Genomic DNA, 13,415 nt, shown 5'->3' on the forward strand with positions numbered 1-13,415 from the left:
ATAAGATATTGACTGGTCTGTTTGCCAGTATGAAGATTTGTTGTTGATCTGTGATGTCTGTATTGATTAGGGAAGAATGAGATCTATCGTCTACCTGAAGGATAAATAGATCTCAGTACTGGCACAAAAACAAACTTTGGATTAATAGGAATCCCAACCTTCTCTATTTATTAGTTATACGTCATCCCACTCAATCAAGCCAGAAACAGATATAAATAGGAGTAACTGAGAGCAATACCTCGAAATCTCCAAAAATGTTCACTAGGGATATTTAAACTGATATGAGAGTTCTTTGACTTGAGCCCTCGTAGCTTGCTTCTAGGTAATCTGCCCGCCTGGCTCTTTCTCTTCACCCCAAATTGAATCCTACACCTGCTCCATATTTTTTACATTAAGGGAAATCCTATTCATGCCTGAGATGATCTTATATTTATGATGGCCTCTTCTGTCAAATTGTTATTTCTGTAGCTTGCTGTCAAAAATGTCACTCAAAGTTTCCTTTCCACCTCTCTTTACCCTCTGTCATAGTAACTTAGAAGGTCTAATCCAAGTAGAATTTACTTCACCTATAAAATACAGCGAGGAGAACTTATTTTTCACTTCCTGTCTGCTGCTCTCTTCACCCAACCCCCCAGCTTTATCTTCATTCTGTTTAAGGAATGTGTCCATTGTGTCTCCTTGTGGTAAAATTGTTCATCCAAGCAGTTTCTCTTAAGGTTCAAAAACCTAGCTTTCGTGAGGAAAGTTCGTGGGTAAATATGTTAGGCATATTTTCTGAATCTATACTAGTAGGTTAGTACTTAAGCAAGAAAGAACACAACACTGAGGCAAAAATGTCCCCCCCAGTTACAAAGTTCTGGAGCATAAGTAGCAGATATTTGATTTTTGAAATCATCAAAAATAAAACATTGAACCTGTTAGCATTTAGAACTCCTTTCCTTATCAGTGTGGCCTCCTTTTCGCTAGTTTCATTTCATTACTTTTGCATGAATATGATAAATTGTCATTAAATCTAACCATTTTTATTTAATGTTCATAAAAACTGGTAGGTTTTCAAACAGATGTGGCCTGCTATGGTTCAGTGAATTTAGTGGACTCCTCATATAAATGGAATAATAACCATACGGAAGATGAATTTTATACCCTTGTTTACCTCTTCCAGAATTCACCCTTATTATAATTACAAATAGTGTTTATTATGTATTATGCAATATACGTAACATTGTCCAGACGCTGCACAAACCTTAACTTGATCACTGCCATCTACAGTTTATAATCCGAGATAGCACTGACACCAAAACACACGGAGAAATGTGGACAAATAGAAGATATTACACAGTTATGTATTTTTTCTATAAAGAAGAAAATGTAATGGAGCCTAGCTTATGAACGAACAAATATTTATCTTCTCTTCACTTAAATATTTTTCTTTCAGACCCAAAGAAGTGATTGGGAAAGAGAGAATGGTTCGTTTCATGTCTTTTCTATCAATTAGGGATGACTCTGTGGCATAACTCTTCCCCTTTTAACTTTTTTTTTCTTTCAAAAGAGATCAGCAAACAGAATACACTGTCCGTTTGAGCCGCTTAAGTGGGGAGGATATACAAGTTTAATTAAAGGTGGGAGAGCCCAGTGGTTTCAAACATATATATATATATATATATATTTTTTTTTTTAACATTTATTCATTTCTGAAAAGCAGAGAAAGGGCGCGAATGGGGGAGGGGCAGAGAGAGAGAGGGAGACACAGAAACAGAATCAGGATCCAGGCTCCGAGCTGTCAGCACAGAGCCCGACACGGGGCTCGAACTCACAGACCGAGAGATCACGACCTGAGCCGAAGTCGGCCGCCCAACCGACTGAGACACCCAGGCGCCCCCTCAAACATACCTTTGTAATCATACTGCCTGGGTCTAAGCCCTGGCCCAGCCACCAGTTAACTATGTGAACTTAAGACGATAGCTAACGTTTTCAAACTCCTCACAGGGCTTTAACAGGATGATCACGTGAATTTATGTATGAAAAAATTCATTCTAGTACTTGGTTCATGGGGAGGATTCAACAAATATCAGTTGCAAATATCAACATCAATGAACTAGTCAACCTCCTATACTCCCTCCCAGCCTAGATAGGACCGTGTATGAACAATCCATACAATTTAGAAATCTTTTGCTTTTATTATTCATGCAGAAACTCAATAGTAGTATAGATTCTGAATTTGTTCTAGATCTCTTAAGGTCATTTCAGTTATATATTTGGACCTGTATATGTATCTTTTAAGAACTAGAATGTGTTATGCTAAGCAAAATGTCAGAGTAAGACAAATATCATATGATTTCACTCATATGTGGAATTTAAGGAAACAAACACAAGGGAAGGGAAAGAAAAAAGATAAAAACAGAGGAGGAGGCAAACCGTAAGAGACTCTTAAATACAGAGAACCAACTGAGGGTTGCCGGAGGGGAAATGGGTGGGGGGATGGGCTCACTTAGGTGATGGGCATGAAGGAGAGCACTTGTTGGGATGAACACTGGGTATTATATGTAAGTGATGAATCACTAATTCTACTTCTGAAACCATTATTACACTCTATGCTAACTAACTTGGACTTAAATAAAAATAAAAATAATTTGAAGGTTACTAAATAAAAAAATTAAAATAAAAAAAAGAATTCTACCTTTAAAAAAGATGTCTTCTTCAGTATATTTCAATATTCTTTTCAAATCCCACCTTTTAGTGGTTTTTAGTATTCTAGCTTTAAAAAAGACCTACATGGCATACATTTAGCATGCACATCATTGAGTAGTTTCTTGGGTTGTTTGGTTATCAGACAACGGGAAGACCACTAGTCTGGGAACCAGAAAAATATAGATGCTAAATATGTTTCTGCAACTGATTAATATGTGATTGGGCCTCAGTTCCCCCACCCCGCCAGTAAAATATGCTGGAGTAGAAAATATCCAGAGTTCATTCTGGCTGTAACAATCAAAGATTTCATGATTCACATAGAAAACTTTGCCTAACAGAACTTTTTTCTTTCTTCCAAGTGTGTGTTGAGACTGTTAGATATCTCGCCCTGTGCTAGGCCCTAGGACTCAAAGAGAAATGTAGAGTTCTGTCTTTAAGAAACTTACAGTCTAGGGGCACCTGGGTGGCTCAGTCAGTTGAGCATCCAAATTCAGCTCAAGTCATGATCTCACAGTTCATGGGTTTGAGTCCCGCATTGGGCTCTATGCTGACAGCTTGGAGCCTGGAGCCTGCTTCGGATTCCATGTCTCCCTCTCTCTCTGCCCCCCCCGCTTTCACTCTACCTCACTTTCTCTCGAAAACAAACAACCATTAAAAATTAAAAAAAAAAATTTACCGTCTATTGGAGGGACAAACATTACATTACAGTGTGATGCGTGTTAAGTTAGAAGTATGTATAGGGAATTTTAAGACCAGATAGAAGCAGCATCTAACCAATGGGAAGATTTGTAGAGGAGTTGGCACTGGCATCGAGTCTTGGAGAAGAAATTAGAGTAAAGGAAGAGGTGAGAAAGGCATATCAAGAGGGAATCGTATGTGCAAACAAATAAAAGAGAGTGAAACAATAGGTCAGAGATCTAGTAGTTCACAGGGCCTTAGCGCAGAGGGTATGGGTAACTAGGAAGGCACAAGGCTTTTCTTCCCTCTTCTGATCTCTGCAGCCAATGTCACATCCTCCTTTGGCTTCAGTTATGCCTCCTCCATTTGCTGATGACTCGCAATTTCTATCTTCAGCCCAGAGTTGCTCTTGAACTTTAGACCTATATATCCAACTATCCATGGACATCTCCACATGTCTGGAGGCACCTCAAACTCCTAATTTTCACATCCAAGGATATACCTTCTCCTGTGTTCATTATTTTAGTAAAAGGGATCATTGTCCACTCAGTTGCTTGTGCTAGAAATTTAGGTTTACCCGTATTGCTCTTTTTTTTTTTTTTTTATTACTTCTATCCCCCATCCAGTAAATTTCAGGGTCTCATAATTTTAACTCCTAAATGCATCTTTAATCCATATGCTTCTCTGTATCTCCATTGCCACCATTTTAGTCCAAGCTGCCATTATTTGGACTTGATCGTCAGGGGATCTGGAGTCAAGTCTTATCCCGCCATATTCCTATTTAAAATTCTTCAATGGAAACTTATCATTCTTAGGATAAAGTCCAAATTTCTTACCATGTTCTAAACATTTGAGTGATTTCATGCCTATCCTTCTTGTCTCCAGCCCCACCTGGAATCCCCTCATTCTCTTTGATCCAATCACACTGCCCTTTTTTATGGTGCCTGGACAGTCTAGCCTCCTGCCCATCCTTGGGCTCTTGCATTTTGTTTTCTCAGTTTAGAAGGTTCTTCTCTCCACCACCCCTCACCTCTAACTGGGCTAACTGCTACTCATTCTTCAGTTCTCAGTTTGAGTGCCATTTTCACAAATGGTTTTTGTTTTGTTTTTACCATTTCCCCCTCCAGATTAGGCCAGATCCTCTATTCTCGTAATAACGTTTAAATTTTCTTTGTAGCACATCGCATTTACACTTAATAATTAATCCTGTAGCTCTTTGTTTAATGTCTGTTTCTCCTGGACTATGCATTCCATAAGGACAAGGTCAGATATGTTTGGTTCACTATAGTATCTTCAATGTCTAATGAATTTTTTTTCGAAGGAAAACAAGATAAAAGGGAGGGTAGAGTTAAATAAGATAAGGCCTGTCCAATGAATTTAACGGTAAGAGGTCATGGGTGACCTTGGAGAAGGGAGTTTCAGTGAAATGATACAGGCAGATGGTCAACTAAAGTGGCTTAAGGAACAAAAGGGAAGTGAGAAAGTGGAGGCAGTGGGTGTAAAGTAATATGAAGAATCCTACTCATAGGAAAAATAAAAACAATATGGTAATAGATAAAGGGAAGATGTAGGATCAAAGGATATTTTACTTTTAAAGATGAGAATGGAGCTTATTTGTATGGCTGAAGGGAAAGCAATAAAAGATGTACAGAACGACTGAGAGATTACATCTGTAGAAAAAAGTAGATATAATTTCATAAAGCAAAGTGGTAGTACAGGCTGGGGTCCAGAGCATAAGATATGTTTTGTACAAGTTAAAAGTCACCTCTTCACTAAGACTTGCAAAAAGAAAGGAAGTAAAGGCAAGTGTACGTGTGGATTAAATAGAGGTATTGGTTCTGCTCGATAGCCTGGATTTTCTTCCAGTTGTAGGAGGCTGTCAGAGAAAGAGGGTGGTGGGGAAAGAACATAAAGAGAGAGAGAGTAAAGCTTAGAATCACAGTTGAGGGGAGTGGGGAAGAAGCTGATCAGAATCAGGTGAAGAGCTTGCTGAAGCTTGCCAACATCCACATGATTGTGTGATTTTTCTCTAGATGCGCCTCCGGCGTTTCAGTGGAGGAATGAGGTAAGTGGATTCTTCACAATCTGAGAGTTTGTAGGGAAAGAACAGGTAGGAAGTTGAGGCTAGAGCCTGGGGAGTATTTGAATTACTGAACCATTGGGTCTAAAATAAAGAAGGAAAGGACATAAGGTGCTGACTGGGAGTAAAGTCAGTGATACAAGGGTGGCATGTTTTCTTGGAAAAAACAACAGAGAGGTTCTGAGACTTAGGGGAATGTGGGCGAATGGACTGAGAACATCACTACAGTGGGATTTCAGATGTAGAGGTGGAGGTTACTGAGGGATAAGAACATCCAAATCGGCAATAGGGGTAGATACCCTATGAGGCATCCTCAGGCCTGCCCCAAAGGCTATGACAGCATCCTCACTTCTTCTCTTCTCACTTCATGCTAGGATCCATTTTATGCTCCTTGGGCCCAATCACTGAAAAAAAAAAATGGCAAAGGAGAAAATAGTGATAGTGTTTATTCGTTAACTTGTCAATTTAATTCCATTCACTTTAACAATATTTAGCGTGTGGATACCAGGTGCCAAGGCATTGTTGTGTGGCGGAAGAGATTCAGATTTCATCTGAGGTACAGCATTCTGTTAACTTTGTGGAGAGTAGACCATGGTGGGGCGGGGCGGAACTTGGGGGTCAGGGGTATGGGGATTGACAAGACTAGAAGCAGCAACATTTGTGGTTTCACCGCTTTATGGCTCTATGACTTTGGGCCATTTATTTTGCCTCTCTATGACTTCCTTCCTCCCCCCATATAATGGAAACAACAATAGTACCCATTTTGTAGGTTTGGGAAATTATTTATTTATAATGATGCCTTACAGATTCCACAGCAGGAACAGGAAAGGTTAAAAAAAAAAAAAAAATGAACCTGGAACACCTTGCAGGGCTAATTTGGGCACCAAAACAAAGTAATGGATCAAAATCTACTAAATAAGAATTCATGAGTCTATAATGTTAAATAGATAAATGAGAGAAAGCCCTTTTCTACAGCAGTATGTCAACTGATCAAGACAGGAGGAGTGATGAAATTCTTCAAAACATCATTTTGCAACTATCACAGAAAAAATGTATTCAGTCAAGAATCATCAACACTAATTGAGGAAAGTTGATGAAGAACAGGATATTTATATTATATTGAAGGGTCTCACTGTAAATTACTTAGTTATTACAAAAGGAAAAGTATTAGCTATACAGTGGAGAAAACAGACAATACCTTAGCTAAGTGATCAAAGCTAACATGACCAAACAAGGTGATTTGTCTCCAACATGAAACCGTGAAAAGGACACAACGTCATTCCTTGGTATTCCAACTCCAACAGCACAATCTGAAAGTAGTCGTCTGACACGTCAAACAAACACATATCGAGGGACATTCCAGAAATAAGTTAACTGGCCTGCATTATTCAAAGGAAAGTCTACCTAACTGTTCCACATCCAGGATACCTATGATTCATGACCCTAGACTACTAAACTCTGTACTGGGGGGTGGAGGTGGGGAATGTTATAAAGGTCACTGTTGGGACAGTAAATGAAATTGGAATGCAGACTTTAGATAAAAGGATTGTGTCGACGTTAAATTTTCTCAATTTTATGACTATACTAAAGTTATATAAGAAAATACACACTGAATGGGTAAAGTAGTGTGATGTATGCAACCAACTCTTGACTGTTTAGAAGAAACTATGCAGAAGAAGAGAGAGAATGCCAAGGCACACGTTGCAAAATTACATAAAAATTGGTGAGTATCAGGAAAGGATGTCCAAGGTATCTGCATTTTTCTTGCAAATTTTCCAGAAGTTTGAAATTTAAAAATAAAATGTTTTTGAAAGGAGTGTGAAAAACAAAAAAAAAAAAGCCTGACCCCAACGAAAGCTCCCAAAGGTAACTATCACCACCACCACCATCATCGCTACCACCAGTTGGAAAACTCTTGCAGTGTTTGAAGTAAGAGGTGATAGAGGACTTCATCTCCATCAACAGACTTTGGAAGTAGGGATGGAGTAGACAGGAAATACTCAAGCTAGCTGCATCAGGAATTCTGGCAATAATATGGGGAATGCTCCATAATAAGGAACACTTTGAGTGCCACAGGCCACTCAAAATAGGATACATCACAGCCCCTGGGCAATTTTTACTATGCAGAATGAACTTTCTGTGGTATAGTCCTCAGGTGTGCCGAGCATTCCACCCAACTAAGTGCCGTTGGCCTCTGAGCTCTATGACTCTATGCCTCTAGAGAGAAAAGGTTAGTTCAGTTTCATACAGACAAAACTCTTCTTTTACCAGTCTTTCCTTTTCTTGGGAAGAAATGAGAGGAAGGAGGAGGTCGACAGAAGAACAATGAGAATTGGAAGGAAGTTCCCGGAAAGGAAGTTCTAAATGACATCGCCCTTTTCTATTTCCGCAATCTTTTCCTGGCTGCCAATCACTTAGCCCCAGTTGTCTGTGCCTAACCTTACCCCTACCACTAGAAGAAGGTGGGGTAGCTCACCTCCTCTTTCAGGTTTACTTTTTTGTTAATGTTTATTTTTACTTTATTTTGTTTCAATGTTTCTTATTCTTATTTATTTCTGAGGGAGAGAGAGAGAGGGAGACAGGGGATCCAAATCGGGGTCCCCACTGACTAGGCGAGATCATGACCTGTGCTGAAGTCAGAAGCTTTAACTGGCTGAGCTGCCCATGCGTCCCTCTCTCAGGTTTACTTTTAAAAGTCCCGTGGTTCAAGAGCAACACAGTGACTCATCTGTGGCCAGAAAGCTGTAGCCAGCTGAGCACACATGCATGAGACTGGTGGAGAGTTGTTCAAATGGATTATGCCATCTCAAAGCATTGGTTAGTTGATAAAAGCTTGTTTGAGCAAACTGAGTTTTATTGGAGATACTACTACTTAAAGCCTCCCGTATTTCTTGTTTATTGACAGAATAAAGCCCAAGATGACTTTCTACCACCTTGAATTATTCCACTTCCCCAAACCTTCTACACACTGATAGTCAAATTCCACTGGACAGCTCATCAGACCACCAAATATGCCATTTTCCCTCTCCTGTGGCTTTTCTCATTCTATGGTCTAAATCAGAAACGCCTAGGTCCACCACTGGGCCAAGTATGAGAATCATTTCAAATGCCACCTACTTCTTCTGGATGTTCTCCATGATACTGCTAAGCAGAATGGAAATACATTAATTCTCCCTTGGTTTATACAAAGTATTTTCCCCAAATCTACACAAATATAGTGTCATTCAAATTTGACTTGAATATTACAATTTCTTTAAATTCCCTTTCAGTCATTTTTTTTCTATGCTTAGGTCTTAGACTTTAGGAACTAGAAATGGAAATACGACAGGAGTGAGAAAGTTCTTAGATGCTTGTTAGAGAGGGAGATGAAACAAACTGGATATTAAAGATACTTGTTATCCATGAGGCCTGGTGTAAGATTGATTAAGGGAAAAAAAAGGAATCTAATACTGATGTATGCCGGTCATTTTACTTTTGGAAATTTAGGCTCCTTGTACAACATTAATTTTTATGTCCTATTAAGTAGAGATAATACAGCTTTGTCTATAAAAAACTTTATCACTGGGTTATTTACCTCTTCTTTTCTTTCAGAAACTGTTGTCTTTCCAACTCCATCTTTAGACACAAATGGTCAGCTGAGTGACATCATTAACAGAAGTATCTATTTCAGAAGCTCTACTTCTGGAAGTGGAATTAAAAAGGGAGGTGTAACCCAGAGTTTAAGATACCCACTGATAATGAGGGTATTTGAGTGATGGTAATTGGCGAGGAGAAAACCTTAAAGATCTATCTAGAGACCAACCCTCACACTCCAGGCATGTTGCCAGATAAAGACTAAAAACAGCATGTGAGATGGCAAGAAAAATATGCTCCTTGGTTTCTTCATTGCCATAAAAGCCATTGGGAAAAACTTAAAGAGATCTGCCATTCCTGAATGGTAACACTAGACTTCTTGTTCTGTGACTGAACACTTTTGCCATAGAGACATAGAGACAAGGAATATCATCTTCAATAAGGTGTAGCCCTCCAGTCTGTGGCCACAGTCAGCACAGAAAGTAAGGTTGCAGAATGGCCATCCCTTTAAATTCAACGCTGCTCTTGGAACCAGATCAGTAATTCGACAACATTGTTTCTTTCTTTTAGACTAAGATAGGAAACCTCTTTAACCTTGAGGATGACAGTTTCATCAGCCATATGTGCCTGATTTTTGTACACCCACACAGGATTTGGTCGTACACAATCAACTCACAGAATATAGCCATAGCTTCTTGCTTCGAGAAATGTCTATCAGTTTAATGATTAAAACCCATTTAATGTCGGTGTCTTTGGGGGTGGAATTTTCAAGAGGGCACGAGCCAATCCACACTGTCAAACTGTGTCATCCCAAACCTGAGACAATAAGTACATTACACTGGTTCAGTCAGTGAACAGATCAGCTAAAATGGTTGCAGGACTGAACAAAATTTGACGAATCTGGCACAACTGACACATTGAAGGAAATTGAAAGTAAGTAGATGGTACTTATCTAGGAGACAGGAGTGTTTCCTTTTCTGTAAAACGGGCACATTAATACTTTGCCCAGATGGTTTGTAGTAAAGGTTAGAAATAATGCGTATCGGGGCGCCTGGGTGGCTCAGTCGGTTGAGTGTCCGACTTCGGCTCAGGTCATGATCTCACAGTTCGTGGGTTTGAGCCCCGCATCAGGCTCTGTGCTGACCGCTTGCTCAGAGCCTGGAGCCTGCTTCAGATTCTGTGTCTCCTACTCTCTCTGCTCCTCCCCCATTCATGCTTTGTCTCACTCTGTTTCTCAAAAATAAATAAATGTAAAAAAAAAAATTTTTTTTTAAAAGAAATAATGTGTATCAAGTACCCAGCATGTAGCAGGTACTTAGTAAATGGTTGCTATATTATTATTATCGTTATATTAAAATTTCCAGTTACTTTGAAACAATTAAGCAATTAGTTACTGGTCTATGAAGATTTGTTTTTAAAGCTCTAATGCTGTTCGATTACTCCAAGTTAGATTCATCCAAGTTGTTAAGCAGCTTGCATAGAAAGCCAGTCATGTATTTTAGTGTATTATTTATCCGCCTTTACTCTTAATACCTAACCTTTTAGTTGCGTCTGTTTTAGGAGTTGTTTTTTAATAATTGGCTGATCTAACTGGTATTCTGCTAATAGTAAAAACTAAGAAAGAGAATAATAATGATTGTTGGAGGAAGGAGTAGGCTGTTGCTGCTAGCTCAACATTTTATAAAATGGATGGCAAATAAAATAAAGGCAGTGTTCTCATACGGCAGAATCCCCTATACATTAAGAACACCGGCAGTATAAAGATTGTGAGCAAAAAGGCAATAAATATGTCAAAAGAAACTTTAGAAACGATTTTTTTTTGCAAGCTAAGAAATTGCCGCATAACTTGGAGACCATCTATGTACTAATGCATTTGTCTTTCTGACCTTCTGATCTTGATTAGTTTTTCAATGCCATTGGCATCTTTGAGGCTACAATTTGGTGGAGATTCAGGATTGCAGCTGTGCTGTCAAAGGGTCATTCTTTCTGGTAATAGGGTAGCTAGTGGTTCCTGGGAGAGAGGAGCAAACAATCAGGTCTCGAAAGCTGAATCACACCGAAGTCAAGAGGAGGTCCTTGGCCGAAGTCCAGCTCTTTTTTCTCCAAGCCTTTGTCATCACCGCAATGAAGAAGACAAGGGTCGGGTTTGCACCTACAGCCATAAAGTGGGGACCCAATTAGCAAAGCAACACAGCCACTGAAACTGCAGACCGGGATGGATTTGGGAACTGTTTTTGAGAGCACTTTGTTTTTTCATTTGCCACGCTGTTGAGTTACATGTTAAAGGATGTAGGTCCCCTTAAAAAGAAGCACACTGCTTATTTTGAAGCAAATTCTTATCAAATGACTATGCTTCAAAACATTTCTTAATTTCAATGTGAAGTGAAGTCATTTGAGTTTGAAGCATATGCCTTTGCTAAATTGTTGCCAAAAAAGAAAAAAAAAAGAAAGAAAAAAAGGCAACTTTTTGCATTCGCTGCTTGTAAAACTGTTGATTCAACATGTGATGGAAAGTTTAAGTCCTGACAGTAAAGCTGATTTCCTGTGGCCTGAAGTGACCTTCACTCATTATGATTCATGAGTTTTCACTTCATAAAGCCAGAGGTAAACTTGACTAATTGTTACATTTCATCCAAATGGTGACGAGCCCCTTGAGTTGTATCTGTAAATTTAAACCTAAATCAAAACGTCAATAACTGCACAGCAAGTCATTTAAAAGTAGGGGATGCATGTTCATGTGTATCACGTGATGTTAGATGAAGTATATGCAAAATATTATTTGAGGAGAACCCATCTCTATCCACGTGCAATTCTCAAGCTCATGTATTATCCATGCACTAAATTTTCGTCGACATATACTACCTAAGCCAGGCTTTGGGGTTTATGGGACAGTTTACTCCTTGATTTTTCCCATCTTGGAGGTAAAGTTTGGATTCTTTTCTTAACGTCTTATTATTTTTCTTAATGGCTAATATGTTGACATGGAAAGAAACAGCAGGAAAGGATATACCATGAGGGTAAAGACATCTTTCCATTCCCAACCCCCAGTGCCATTTTCTCCCTCTAATGTGATTGTTAGCATTTTTAATATATCATTATGAATGTATTCTTTGCATATTTGAGTGTCTATTTCTATATCTCCACCACTCTTTTTATTAGCATATTTGGGTCCCAATAGGAAACAGAAGGCACACTCCAATTTGGAAAACTAGACCACAGTTTCCCCAGATATACGTGTTACAATATAGCAGAGTCACAAGGAGTTAGCTCAGTAATGCAGGATGGAAGCAGTGGAACTGTTCTACCCCTTAAGCTCAAAGAAAGGAGGAAAGCGAGTCGGTACTTGAACTTAGAAGGAAGCGCTCATGTAGGGGAGGAGCAGTGATGCAGCTAGTCTAAGACAGGAAAGGAATGAACACTCAGATCTTGTTCTCCTTTCCTTTCATCTCATGCTGAGGTTCCCCACTGGCCAAATACAACCAGCAGCCAGAGGACCTGGGAGCCCAGTGATACAATCAATACAGGTTCATTTCCAAGGGCAACGGATGGACCAGAGAAGAGTGGAGAGTAGACCACGATGGGCAAGTGGAAGAAATCTGCCATTCAACTCTTGTGCTTCTTGCTTTTTACAGCTAACAATTTACGTTGGAGATCATTCCATGTATGAGCACATATAGATCTCCCCTATCCTTTTGAAGGAGGTAATCACTGCATGGATGAAATGTAATTTATATAATTGGTCTTCTATTGCTAAACATTTAGATTGATTTCCTGTCTTTTGTGAACACAAACACTGCAACAAATATGCTTGTACATATGTCTTCATGTACATGTGTGCTCTATCTGTTGTATAAATTCCTAAAATGGAATTACTTCCTAATTTAGGGTATCAAAGTAGATTTTGGGAGTTTATTTCTCCAAATAGCAAAACCGAAATAAAATTATTGATATATTTGGGTATAAAGTTGTCAAAAATTTCTTTTGAGTCTTTATTGCCCCCAAATCTAAATTCCTTATTGCCTAAAAGTCCAAATTCTTCTTAATTTGTAGAATTATAGAATCATGTAGATGTTAAGAACATTTACCCAGAGGCTGGTGAGCCTGTGTTGGAAATCTGGCTGTGATGCACGACCTTGGGCAAGTTTTACAGCCTCTGATTGATCTACTAGACGACACTTACATGCCTTCTAGAAAATTAGGTAAAATCTACTCTTAGATCTTCACATGCAATCATTCGGTGACTGCCCTCTGGACCTTTTTCAAGCTCCAACATAGCTTTCTTACAAAGATGTGAGACCACGCTGCAAAAACGTGTTCCTGGTTCAGATGATTGGTGATATGGCTTAGAGAGGTGAAAAGGTTTTACTTCTTCCTGACCATACTTAATATTGTATGC

At 39.1% G+C, this 13,415-nt stretch overlaps 1 protein-coding gene across 1 annotated transcript in view; it reads right to left on the reverse strand.

The window, feature by feature from the left end:
* Positions 1 to 1,708: 1,708 nt before the first annotated feature.
* CDIN1 (CDAN1 interacting nuclease 1) overlaps positions 1,709 to 13,415 on the reverse strand; it is a 279,639-nt gene continuing 267,932 nt past the window's right edge. Inside the window, exon 11 of the mRNA XM_060619003.3 lies at positions 1,709 to 5,850. Within this exon, the coding sequence (XP_060474986.1) occupies positions 5,829 to 5,850 (22 nt within the window). The 3' untranslated portion in view covers positions 1,709 to 5,828. The remainder of the gene's footprint in view (positions 5,851 to 13,415) is intronic.

This window comes from Panthera onca, chromosome B3 (assembly GCF_046562875.1).
Source record: "Panthera onca isolate mPanOnc1 chromosome B3, mPanOnc1 haplotype 2, whole genome shotgun sequence".
NCBI classification, from domain to species: Eukaryota; Metazoa; Chordata; class Mammalia; order Carnivora; family Felidae; genus Panthera; species Panthera onca.